Below are 13,245 nucleotides of genomic sequence, written 5' to 3'. Positions count from 1 at the left end.
CATATTATATAAGAGAAATAAATGTCACTATGAATGTATAATAGGCTTAATAGCACATATCTAGAGGTGGGGGATTAATCTTTGGAGCTCATCCAACATTGTTAGAATAAATGTCATTAGTAGATACATGTTACTCACATATATATATCATGTTTGAAATTTTGAAAATAATAAGCTTAAATATTTAGTAATTAGTAATTACAATTGGTGGGATATTCCAGTTGGAATAACTGTAGAATTGCTCCATATCTTCAATTCCCCTCCCTAATAAAAAAAAGAGGAAATTACAGATTTGGTCCACTTATTTTATACCTAGTTCAATTTTGGTCCACGATCTTTTTTAAGTTCTGTTTTGGTCCACTAATTGTTTCATTTGTTCAATAAAGGTCCAGATTTGTGACTTTAAATCTTTTGGGTTGTGTTTTCTTCAATTATAATTGAAGTATAAGTTATATTTCATCATTTCTTAGTCATAAAAACAAATTTGGAGTATTATAATCTAAGAGAATTGAGATTTGGTGAAATTTGAAAAATTGGCAGTTTTGGGTACCCTACTTTAGGGTCAATTATCTTGAGTTTTAGAACTCCAATTTGAATGATCTTTATATGGTTGTAAAGAAGAAATGCATAGCTTTAAAACAAGTATATATTTGCTGAATTTGGGTGAGATTTAATAGAGTAAAAAGCAGGCCAAATTTGAGAAAACAAATCTGGACCTTTATTGAACAAGTGAAACAATTAGTGGACCAAAACAGAACTTAAAAAAGATTGTGGACCAAAATTGAACTAGGTATAAAATAACTGGACTAAATCTGTAATTTCCTCTAAAAAAAAATAGTAATTACATGTACGGAAAATGTGGGTGCATGTTTGTGTTACCAACTTACCATTTATGTTATTATGATACACATATATTTATAATGTACATATGTTTATATTAATAGTATTAGTCATCTTTTTTAAAATATATGTTATATGTATCATACTAAATAAATGATAAAATATATAATATGGAATAAATTGGCATAATTTTGGAAATATTGGATCGGAATGCCTTCGGAACATTTCGGAATTTTTTGGATCGGAATTCGGATCGGAATCAGAATTTACATAAACATTCCAATTCCAATCCAATTTTTTTCGGAATTTTCGGATTTCAGCATTTTCGGATTCGGCAATTTCGGATTCGAAATAAAATTAGAAATTTTCGGATAGGAATCGGTCGGATTCGGATTTTCCAATCCAAATCACACCCCTATCCAGAATATTAATATAGTTTACACTTTACACCTAATAATTTTTCCCAGGGAGAACCGGAGAACCGACCCAATTAACCCACCGACCTATTGATTCTCTCCTTATTTTTTGGTTTAATTTTCCACAACACGTAAAAAGGCTCTCTCTCTTCGCGGGGAAACCAAACCCTAGCGAGACCCCAACCCTAATCGCCTCTCTCTCTCTTCTTCACCACCACCACAACCACCACCATGGCTCAGCATCCAATGTCCTCCTCTTCGGATCACGACCCGAACTCCGACCCGTCAAAGGCCCGCCTCTACAACCCCTACCAGGACCTCCAGGTTCCGATGCGCAACCTCTACCAGCTCCCCACCTCCCCGGAGTTCCTTTTCGTCGAGGAGGCTCGCCGCCAGCGCCGCTCCTGGGGCGAGAACCTCACCTTCTACACCGGCTGCGCCTACCTCTCCGGCTCCGTCGTTGGCGGCGCAGCCGGCGTAGTCTCCGGCATCCGCTCCTTCGAGTCCGGCGACACCACCAAGCTCAGGGTCAATAGGGTCCTCAACTCCTCGGGCCACACGGGTCGGGTCTGGGGAAACCGGCTTGGCGTGATCGGGTTGATCTACGCTGGTATGGAGAGTGGGATTCAGGCGGTCAGAGATACTGATGACGTTTGGAATAGCGCTGCGGCGGGGCTCGCCACGGGTGCGTTGTATCGAGCCGCGAGGGGCGTGAGGTCGGCGGCGGTGGCGGGAGCAGTCGGAGGGGTCTTGGTCGGCGCGGCTGTCACGGCGAAGCAGGCGCTCAAGCGTTACGTGCCGATATGAGAGGAGGATTGTTTTGATTGTGAGTGGAGTTATTCTTGGTTTGTTTGTTTTACTTAGTTTTGGCAATTTTGATAGTCCCGTTAGGAATCGGAGTAGACCATAAATGAATATATGGGCAATGCGTGATGATGGTGTTGCTATGCTTGGAATTTTAAATGCACAATTATTTCTTGATTAACAAGTAGTTTTAGCATGGGAGGCACATGCTTTCATACTAGTTTTCATGTTAAAAATTCTATTGTAATTTGCTGAATTATCCTGATATTGAATAATTGGGATGCATTTAGACGTATGTGTATTCATTGTATATTCAATGATTTTTCAAAGTTGCAATCTTTGATACATCACACATGTGCTATTCAATGTATTTAGTCATTTTGTTTTGATTCTGCGATGATTGATGTGAATGGAATTATCAGTCGATGTGGTATTCATTATGTCTGTTTTGTTTCATCCATGCTCTGGTTTTAACATTCTCAAGGGATATGTGGATTGAGACCAAATATTGATATACTTATTTAAATACATGTTTAAACGGGTTCCTTTAGGTGTTGGTAACCTGTTTCGATGATTGTTCAATGCATCTTTTTCTTTTGGTTAGAGTGCATGATATGAGTTCAACCTTTTGGCATTCTCATTGTGGAATACTGGTTATATTAATGGTTAGCTTATCAGTATGCAGACACACGATTCTCTAGTGTTGATATTTTCATGGTAGAAATTCTTGGATAGATGGGAGATGAAGCTATGTGGATCTTGGGCACCCTATTTGTAGGAAGTTGTTAAATTTTGGTTAGGATGAATATAATATGATACTTGTATGGCCTGCTGTTGATGGTTTCATACTTCCAGACACAGACCACAACTGGGAAATGTGCCTCTTGCAGTTCTGAGAGGAACAGCGTAGAGAAATTTTGAACAACATGCATGCATGTATTTACTAGATTGGTTCATAATTGACGCCTTGTTATGAACTCTACTTTGATATCGTACTTCAGCCACATTGACTAAAGCTATGATTTTGTTATAATTATATTCAATTAGGTGTGGTTTCTCACTAAATTCTTTTGACATTTTCTCCCCATGGTAGTTTTTTCATATTGCTTTTGCTTTGTGTTTGAACCTGGTTGAGCAAAAAGGATATAAATTTTGTCACTTGGCATGTTATTATCACTTCCTAGGATGCCAAATTTCTCAACTCCAATGCTAATTCTTGGAGCCATTCTTAGGATTCTGCTTATTCAACAAGTAACACTTCATAATAGGATTGAATCATCAACCTCCAAAACGACTCTCAGTTCATATGATGGTGGAAGTAGGTTAACAGAGTTTGTGCTCTATTCTTAAACAATTACTTTGGCAGTATTTCTCAAAACACAATCTTCAACTATAGCACCCCTTCATTTTTGGTGCCTTATTCGATAGCCTTATGTGTGTTGTACTTGAAATTTGTGAATGTTAAGGCTAACAGAAAATAATATTACATGGTATCTGTGTCAGGGTTCCTGTATAGTTAGTTCTTTTAGCATCCTGCTTTAGTTACTATCTGATTCCAAGTTCTATTACTGTGTGTTTGGATGAAGAAATTGCACTTGGTATTTCATTAAAGAGAATCAGAATTTGAGAAATGAAAATCTCCAATTCCCTTGTTTGGCATCATTAACAAGGAAATTTTAGAATTATATGCCAAACTTTGAGTCATAAATCCGGACATTGAATTTCACATAAATAGATGTTATTTTCAAAATTCTCTTGTATCTTATTCTCGTCTTGGGACCGTACAAGTCTTGGTGACTAGGCTACAACAAACTTTGCGGTTTTTAATGTTGAAATAGGAACTGCAAAAGCTTGTAATGAAACTAACCAACCTGAATTGGCTGCATATACCGACTGGGATAAACCTGCAAGACCAATCCTATGCGCACTACAACAGAATAATAACCTCAAAAGTTTGAAAATCTAAACATGCCCAACTTATTTTAACAAAAACAATCAAAACCCGCTCAACTTTGCAGTTGAGAAAAAAACTTAACTATAACAGGAATAAGGGCTGACTTAACATCTCAAGAAATAGTTTTTATCTTGAAATTAGAGAAATTATTATGTGATAGTATAAAAGCATATGTGTTATTATGTTATTAGACTGAGATTGAGAGATCACAAAAAAGAATCATGTTATTAGATTGAGATTGAGAGATCACCAAAAAGAAGGTTCGGTTAGGGGGATCTCAACTGTAGATTACCAAATAGATTCTTGTTTGTATGTGGACCTATAAAGTTATAACCACCTCTAAAAAGTGAAGGAAAATTTTATTCATACCCAACAATTTTTTTTTTCTTACTTTTAACATAAATAGATCATTATGTCCCACCATAAAATTACTATTAAGAACAAATTATATTTAAAAAAAAAATCAATTTTCTCTCCATACCCAACTCTCTATACCCAACAACCTCAGCCTTCATCAACCTCACTCTCAAACTCACTTTCAACCTCACCTTCTATCAAACACCAAACCCTAAATAATTTTGGACCTCATAACATCAAAACAAGTTTTTAGGCGAATTGAAGGTGAAATCGTTCCTTATGAGCCTCTAAATAAGATATGTGTGCATATATTTTTCATTTTTCTAAAATTTTTCATGTCTGACGTCTTGGAAAAATGTTGATTTGCGTTTTGTTCGGTGAACCAGTACCAAACACGATAACTATTTTCGACAGTAGCCAACCGAATATTGAACACTAATTCGCTGGACACTTGCCGAATAAGTCTTCTCCATTCAAAATCCCTCCACCGAATGGTTATATTTAGCAAAAAAAAATTCATTCGGTGGGGATGTGCTGAACAAAGTACATATATTCGGTAGTTGGGTGCCAAATACTGTCATCTTATTCGGCACACCAATGCCAAACTAATCCCTTCAACAATCACACCCATAACCCGCATTTACTGCAAAAAAACTCAAATCAATCTTTAAAATTTATACAAAAATATCATATTTATCATCAAATATGAAAGATCTGTCCAAAAAACATAGAAAAAAAATGTTTGATTTACTTAATTGATGAAAAATTCAGAATATTAACAAACGGCAGCGGCAGTGGGAGGTTGATAGGCCGATGGTGGTAGTGAGAGGTTGCGCCGGCAGTGATGGTTTGCCTCAGCAGCGACGACAACGAAGGTTGAGCTAAGCTGGGCACGATTGGGATTGGTTGTGTGTATCTTGGATTTCAGAGGGAAGAGTTTGGTTGAATAGGTTGGGAATTGATGTGAGATAATTGTTGGGTAGGGAGAGAAATTTTAGTGTTAGTTTAGGTTTTAGTAACATAGAGATATAATAGGAAAGTGAATCGGGTATAATAAGAAAATGAAGGAAACATATCCTATTTGACATAGAAGAGGTTATGGTCAGTCCCACTCCGTTTGGACATAAAAGTGGCGAGGGATAGATTCCACGGACCACCAGATCAAAGTGTTTGTATCTCACAAATGCAGATAAAGAGTGCTCAGCTAAGACAAGATATACTATTATCATAAGATGTACAAATTGAATATAAGAAGTAACAGAATAGCCAAATTTAAATCTGTCAAATATTCACAATAATCTGAGGGGAAAAAAACATAGGTTAAAGTCAAATTTCTCATCACATACAACGGGGGGGCATTATACTCTACATGAGCAAAAATAAGTTCGAAATCTGTTGCCTCAAACAACCCCTTTTATTTCAAAAGCTATGAAAACTTTGGATTAATGAACACTACAAAATGAATTTCTCGGTGATACAATCATCCGAAGCCCAAGTGAAAGTCAGAGAGCAACTGGGATATCATTCAAGTCCCTTGTCTTGACAAATTATACAAGGGGAAAAAAAAATTATTTGAAGTGAAGATCAAAAAGCCGTTTGTTTAGAGCAACATTGTCTCGGGATTCTCAATGTAGCCTTTGAATGCTTTTAGCCATTCCGCACCAATTGCACCTAAATCCAGAGCAAGTGGCATCATTAAGTTGTTATATTTCAGAGATGTACAAAGCTAGTCTTAATGGTTGCAGATTTTCAATTCCTAAAAGACATCAGATAGACGTACCATCAATAACACGATGATCACAGCTTAGCGTTGCAGACATGAAAGAAGCAAACTTGTATTGCTCAGGCCCAGAACTAGGTACAACCCTCTTCTCGGCTGCTCATGGACAAAATACAATTAATATAAAAATAATTTTGGTCCAAAGACGACATCATTAACTTCCAATCTTACCTGACCCAATTGCAAGAATGCCTGATTGAGGAGGGTTAATGATGGCACAAAATTGCTTGATGCCAAATGGACCTCCCAAATTCGACACGGTAAATGTGCCTCCCTGCAAAGAGTATAAACCAAGTACCCCTTTAGATCAAAACCACAATGCTATCATCAACCTACAGGCAATAAATGACACAGAATGTCGTTCTAACCTCGTAATCTTCTGGTTTTAAGCTGTTCTCTTTGGCTCTTTGGGCCAGCTGCTTGACCTCCTCAGATATCCTGGATAGTCCTTTCTTGTCTGCTTCCTACAAATTTAACCATGTGGGTTCAGGTAAACGGCTATTATAAGTTATAACTAAGTATTCCAACAGCATGGGACCAAGCCAATCACTCACCCTTATGACAGGCACAAAGAGTCCATTGTCTGTCTGCACTGCAACATTAATGTTCACGTTGTGAAACCTAAGATAAAAACCAAAGAGTAATTGTTACTTCAAACCCAATATGCCAACTTAGGCATGTTTGGTAACATTTTTTTTCTTGGTTTTCAGTTTTTTTTTTTTTTTTTGGATAAAGAGATGGTGAAGAAAGATATGGGAGAACAAAGTTAAATATATAAAATATAAAATATTAAAAATTAAAATCTTTAAACTTGATTTTAGTTTTTGGTTCTTTGTTTTTACTACTCTCTCATTCACATATATGACTCTTTTCTCACTTTTATCTCCTTTTTTCTTGTCCATCTTTAACTAACAACAAAAACATTATCAAACAGCCCCTAATCAAAACTTTTATATAGTAAACTTACTGGCGAATGGCATCATCTGTCCATGAACTATTGCACTGAGGAACCTTTTGAAGAGCCAACGCAGCAGCCTGCAGTAACAGTTATATTGGAGTGAATGTACAGTCGAAAAAGATACCCTATATCTCCAGCATACTTGATTTATATCCGCTCTTATAAGAACTCATCACTTATCCAGGTTCTAGTTATCTCTAGAGCTCATCACTCATCTCCCTTGATACACCTTTTGTCACAGACCAGAACTCCTAGTAATCACAAGATTTGATTTTCATCATTCTAGAGATTACTAGAATACATTTTCTCATTCTGCATCCAAGTACCTCATAAATTGCATTGGTCTTACCATGGAGGAAAGTTCTACACTAATTGGCCGCTCAAAAGATTTAGTGCAGAAAGAATCTTATACCTTTATTACAAGATCATTAACAGATATTCGCTTTCCACCTGATGCTTCTTGTAATGCATTGAGTTGGCCTCTCAACCTGCAGATAAAGCAAGAGTTCACAAATTGCAAGTAATTCATTATAGTTCAATTTTTGAAATGTTCAAGAAACTTATACTCACTCCATGAGTTTGTCTACACATGTATCTACTGTCAAATAATAATGAGGAATAGTTTGCTTTGAGAATAATAATCTCGAAGCTGTGACCTGCCAAAATCATACGAAAAATAGCTTCAGAAAGATTCAACTCAAAAGTTAATAACAGAGATAATCAATTAGAAAGATAAATAGACCTTTGGAAAATGTAAGTGACAAAACCAAAGAAACATGTTTAAAAATTGTCAGCAGCAGTTCTTCAGGTACAACAAAAAAAATAAGCATATGAAGGAATGAATTCATATAAACTTGCTACAAAGACAAGAAAATAGTAAGAAACAAGAAGAAGGGGTGGAAGAAAGGCAAAAATGGCAACTGGGATGTCATGGCCTTGATGAGGCTGGAGCCAAACACGCTTCACGTATTAGACCCCAGTACTTAGGAGCTTAGGATCCAAGGTTTTGTTGTGGTGAGAAACTAAGAATATTACAATACCAATCTAAGCACAAAATAATGTACAGATGATATCGGCCTAGCAATTCCACAGTAAATATTCCATGCATCCCCTCAAAATCATTCATTATGACTAGCTGTGATAACAAGTATAATCATTACTTCTAATATACCTTTCGTATCTGAGAATGAGGGAAGTCGGTGTAATCTAATGCTGCAGGTGTTGCACCCTTAGCCTTGGGAGCTGCTGCAGGAGCTTCCTTCCCACGAGAAGCTACATGATTAGAAGAAGATGAAGAAGAAAAAATGGTCAAATATTATTTTTAAGAAACAGCTGCATTAACTACCAGAAGAAATATGTAGTGGACAAATTTAATGAAAAAATAAAAATATGAAAATATTAAGAAAATAAACAAAGAGTAATAAAAGAATTAAATACAAATTGTAGGTAATAGGATATGATACCCAAGTACTCTTCAATATCAGCCTTCACAATGCGTCCATCAGGACCCGTTCCTTTGATGCTTGAGAGGGGCACCTAGATCAACACAGTAGTCAGAAACAGCTCAATGACAATACTGTTTCCTACCATCAAATGATGCAAACAGTCACAGCATCTTATATGGCACACCTTGTGTTCTTCAGCCAAATTTCTTGCAAGGGGGCTGGCAAATATACGATCTTCAGAAGTAGGAGCTGCACTGGGCTTTGAAACCTTTGGCTCTGGAGATGTAACTGGTTCTTCAATTGTCTCCTTTTTTGGCGGGGTTGGCGGGCTAGAGTCAGATGACCCTTTAGCTGCAGCATCACTGCCACCTGATGCTGATGGTGTGTAATCTTTAAACTTTGCAATATCTTCCTCATCTTCAACAGTTATGGCAATCACCTATATGCAAAAGATGTATACATTAGCAAGTACTGAGATTGTGCCAAGATGTTTCATTATGTTCAGTCTAATTTATTCCCATTGTTAAACACCAACAGCCGCATGCAAAAGAAAGATGAAATAAACATCTGCATCCAAGCTCCCCTACAGCTGATTAAAATCAATACCTCACCAACTTTGATCCCTTGGGTCCCATCGCCTTGTACAATCTTTGCAAGATAACCCTCTTCCATGGATTCCATTTCAACCGTAGCTTTATCCTTAACAGTTAAGTGACCATAAATTACATGTCAGCTTTCCATCATGGAAAACAAAAAACACATAAATTAAAAATATGAACATTATTACACAATTTCCAGACTTAACAACCAAACAGAACAAAAACCTACAGTTTCAACTTCACAGAGCACTTCGCCAGGAGACACTTTATCACCCTCTTTCTTCAACCACCTTGCAATATTACCCTGCATATAATAAAATAATGACTGTCAATGAAATAGGAAATTTGGAAAGTTATGATTTTCTGATAAGCTTCAAAACAGTGCATACCTCAGACATAGTAGGTGAAAGAGAAGGCATTCCAAGTTCTTGGTGTGGAGGAAGGCCTGAAGAATGTTGCACATGATCCTTGATGAGTTAAATGATCATATGATTCAAGATAATGTAACGACCAAATCAACAAAAGAGTACAAAAAGAAAGAAGATCATCAAAAGGAGATGCAAAACACTGCAATTCCAATTTTTTCTGGATCACACAAACGTTCATCATATTCACATTGTATCAGAGTTTCACACAATTGCTTTTCGAATCATGGTGTACAATTATTCTGAACAGACAAGATCACAAATGTTTATCTATACACACATGTGCGCCCACACACAATAAGTAGAAATAAAATAACATTAGAAAAATTACTTCCCCGTGAACTAAAGTTGCAGGGATCAGGAAACAATAATAAATAAATCATAGTTAGAAGATGAATGGCTTGTGCCCGCCCTTGAGTCTTAAAATAGAGTTATGAAAAAGCACTACCAACTGAAAACAATAACCAACACACAAAGCCGCAATCATCGATAGCAATAATACACTTCCCAGTACCAGCATGAATAGCCTAGATATGGATAAGTTTGAGAAAGCAATGAACAAATTATTTGAAATCTGATGGCTCTATAGCTAGAAACTTATATTTTTGAAGCCGCTTTAGATACTAGGAGATGCAAAAGCCAATGTGTACCAAATGACACACATATATAAAGAAATTAGAGAGGTCCAAAATACCAAGAGTCATACCAGCATCAGATGAAAATCCTCTCCTCAATTGTACCTGCGAACTGATGTAGGGGAAAAGCAGACGTATCAAATAAGAATTCTCCGCAAACATACAAATTAACAAAATCTAGGTAAACATACCATGAAAACTGTTTGTTCAATACTGATCCAGAAATTGAACTTCCCAGTTTCTTTGTCGTTGAGGTATCCCTGGTTAATGTACCTGAGAACGATTTCTACACAGCACAACACGTGATAGTGTTATACAATTGATTCAAAGTTCACTGGTAAACATTTCATTATAAGAGATTGTGAAAGGACCAAGATAGAAGATTGGAAATTTGCACAGAAATACTCCAACCATCTCACAGATGTCAATATTAACATGATGGAAACTAGCTGAACTTACAGTGCTACTGCTAAAAGACCTACGAACTCCCTCTCTCTGTGAAGGCACATAATCGTGACGATGGATCTTCCATATACCTGAGATAAAAATTGAGTTTGTTTAAATCAGCTAAAAAAAATTTTAGAAGCATTTAAGAGCATAACTAATTACTCCAAGCAGCTACTTTCTTTCAAAAGACACCATATATCTTGTGTAATCGCACATTGTATGACAAGAATCCTTAAAAAGAATACTAGGAAAGTCCATTTCTTTTACCAGTAGAGGGTTGAGCATCATGCGAAAACCAACGAACCAAGAGGGCATGCTCATGCCGGAGTAAGTTGGGAGCATTCCTTAACTGCAGTAAACACAAATATAGTACAAAATTACATTTTAAATAACCAATGAGATAATATTGAACCATAATTATCATAAATTAATACTTCAAACATGTTTAAGTAAATGGCATAAAGCACCCAAAAAAAAATGAGTAATACCTTTTTGTATAATTGCCTATTTTAACTGGGAAATGTAAGCTTGTAAACAATATTTGGTTAATGCAGTCATGGTAACTTTGAACAAAATTCAAAAACCTATGAACATAAATATGCATTGGAGATGTAGATTCACGAAAGCACGATACTTGCCCTACAATTTCAAAACTAGTGAAATTCAAATTAAAAACAACCTGGGTATAGTATTCCTATATTATTGAGAATAAAATTTAAAAGTGGACTACCTTATATATATACACGCACACCTAGCCATAACAACCAAATAAACAATGTGAAACTGAGCTGAGATTCGAGATTTGTGAATTCAAATTAAACACAGCAAAAACACAGTGCCTACCGACAAACCCATCAACGCAATAAGCTTCGAATTGAGAATCTCAATGCCCCAAATAAAAATCAAGCGCCAATACAAATCAAAAGGCAAATTACAATCAAAATGGTGAAATTGAGGCGCACCTTTTTTGAGTGGAGGATGATATGAGATGCGTAAGACATTTTTTGATTTCAAACCGATCAACTAGATACTAGTGAACTCGAAGAGAACCCGTGGAATTTAGGGTTCGAAGATCGAAACAGATCGCACTGAGTTGTGTGAATTTATGTGTGTGTGCAGTGTGCGTAGTGAAAATGGAGGAGGAGTTTGTGTTGAGAAGAGAGTTTGGTTTTGGTTTTGGTTTGGGCTGGGCTTTGTTTGTTTGTTTGTTGAGATGAGTAGGAGGCGCCCGCCTTTCTGGAATTACCCAACTTAAGTCGCTACTCATGCATTCATGCCTACTCTATTTTCTGTACAGGCCAATTTAACATTATATATTCTACAAATATATAAAATTAAAAAACAACATGGTGTATGTTGGATTTATTCATTAAATAACATGTTTATATCAAAACATTAAAGAACTAACTGAACTTGAAATGACCAAAATGGGCCTTTGTATTTCTATTTGTACCAATAAGTCCACCATTCGAGTAAGGACATGCCCAATGAACCTCTCAATTTGTTTACTTTTATTTTAAAATACATCGGTACTATTAGTATTAGTAGTGGATTTTCAACTTATATATTATAAATTCTTGTGTCACTTTTTTCGATGTGGGATTAACTCCATCACACTCATAACTTGAGTCGAGCCACACAACTCCAACAACTAATTGCATGTTTAAGCTCAAATATAAATATATTTTTTTCTTCTACAAATGAGTCAGACAATGTTATTAACCAAGTCGAATTCAGTTAGATTTGACCATTTGTGCTTAAGGAACTATATCTAACATTTTATTTTCTCTTGATAAAATAATATTTTATTAAAAAAAACTATGGGTTACAATATTTAAATAGGGTATCTTGCATAATATCAAAAGAGGTTTCGTATCAAGAAAGATTATTTTCAATAGATAAAGTAAATATGGCTCATCTATGAACCACACAATATTTTCATAACGAACCGCATCTAACATAAATAACAATGATTAGTTATTTTCAAATCCTTAGATTATTATAACAATGATTATGCATCAATTAATTTTCAAACCCTATTTAAGTTCTCATTTATATTAGTGATTGGTTAGAGGGTATTATGAAAAAGTTGGTCCTATTCCAACAGCAACTAAACATTTAAAAACTTCCCAATATGCAATACATTTAAGTGAAGCATTATTGACCAACTTATAAGGTCCTCATTTTGAACCTACATGGCTTAAAATATGAAAGTTCTATGGTTGACCAATCCTTGCTATCCCTAGTAGTCCTTACCAATATACATCTCTCTACTTAGGAAAGGCTAACTTTCACACCTATGAGAAGTAATCGCAACCGATTTTGAACCATTAGTGACCAACTTTTAAGATCTTCATTTTGAACCTACATGGCTTCAAATATAAAAGCTGTATGCTTGACCAATCCTTACTATTCCTAGTAGTCCTCGTTAGTATACATCTCTCTCCTTATTAGAGGCTAACTTTTCATGAGAAGAGCTTGGGTGAAATGGTCTTACTATGTCATTATGTTGACACGGTGAGCTCAATTATTTATAAGAAGTCATATATTAAAAATTTGTAGATTTTAATACACAACATATTATT

The 13,245-nt window shown here is 35.9% G+C and overlaps 2 protein-coding genes across 2 annotated transcripts; one reads left to right on the top strand and one right to left on the bottom strand.

The window, feature by feature from the left end:
• Positions 1 to 1,329: 1,329 nt before the first annotated feature.
• Positions 1,330 to 2,452, top strand: LOC147287462 (mitochondrial import inner membrane translocase subunit TIM23-2-like). The gene has a single exon (XM_086241419.1). The coding sequence runs from the start codon at positions 1,488 to 1,490 to the stop codon at positions 2,061 to 2,063; it is 576 nt and encodes a 191-aa protein (XP_086097545.1). The 5' UTR covers positions 1,330 to 1,487; the 3' UTR covers positions 2,064 to 2,452.
• Positions 2,453 to 5,619: 3,167 nt separating this feature from the next.
• On the bottom strand, positions 5,620 to 11,861 carry LOC147287461 (Dihydrolipoamide acetyltransferase, long form protein). The gene is made up of 19 exons (XM_086239698.1): positions 11,623 to 11,861; positions 10,928 to 11,009; positions 10,673 to 10,749; positions 10,405 to 10,499; positions 10,285 to 10,325; positions 9,543 to 9,598; positions 9,383 to 9,457; positions 9,161 to 9,253; positions 8,739 to 8,993; positions 8,573 to 8,645; positions 8,281 to 8,381; positions 7,680 to 7,765; positions 7,522 to 7,597; positions 7,119 to 7,186; positions 6,706 to 6,772; positions 6,520 to 6,615; positions 6,323 to 6,425; positions 6,152 to 6,247; positions 5,620 to 6,042 (listed from the first exon to the last, which is right to left on the bottom strand). Exons 1-19 carry the CDS (start codon positions 11,659 to 11,661, stop codon positions 5,972 to 5,974), a joined length of 1,650 nt encoding a protein of 549 aa, XP_086095824.1. The 5' UTR covers positions 11,662 to 11,861; the 3' UTR covers positions 5,620 to 5,971.
• Positions 11,862 to 13,245: the final 1,384 nt, after the last annotated feature.

The sequence above is a fragment of the Dryas octopetala genome, chromosome 4 (genome assembly GCF_963921425.1).
Source record: "Dryas octopetala chromosome 4, drDryOcto1.1, whole genome shotgun sequence".
NCBI classification, from domain to species: domain Eukaryota; kingdom Viridiplantae; phylum Streptophyta; class Magnoliopsida; order Rosales; family Rosaceae; genus Dryas; species Dryas octopetala.
This window is presented reverse-complemented; position numbering and strand designations above follow the sequence as displayed.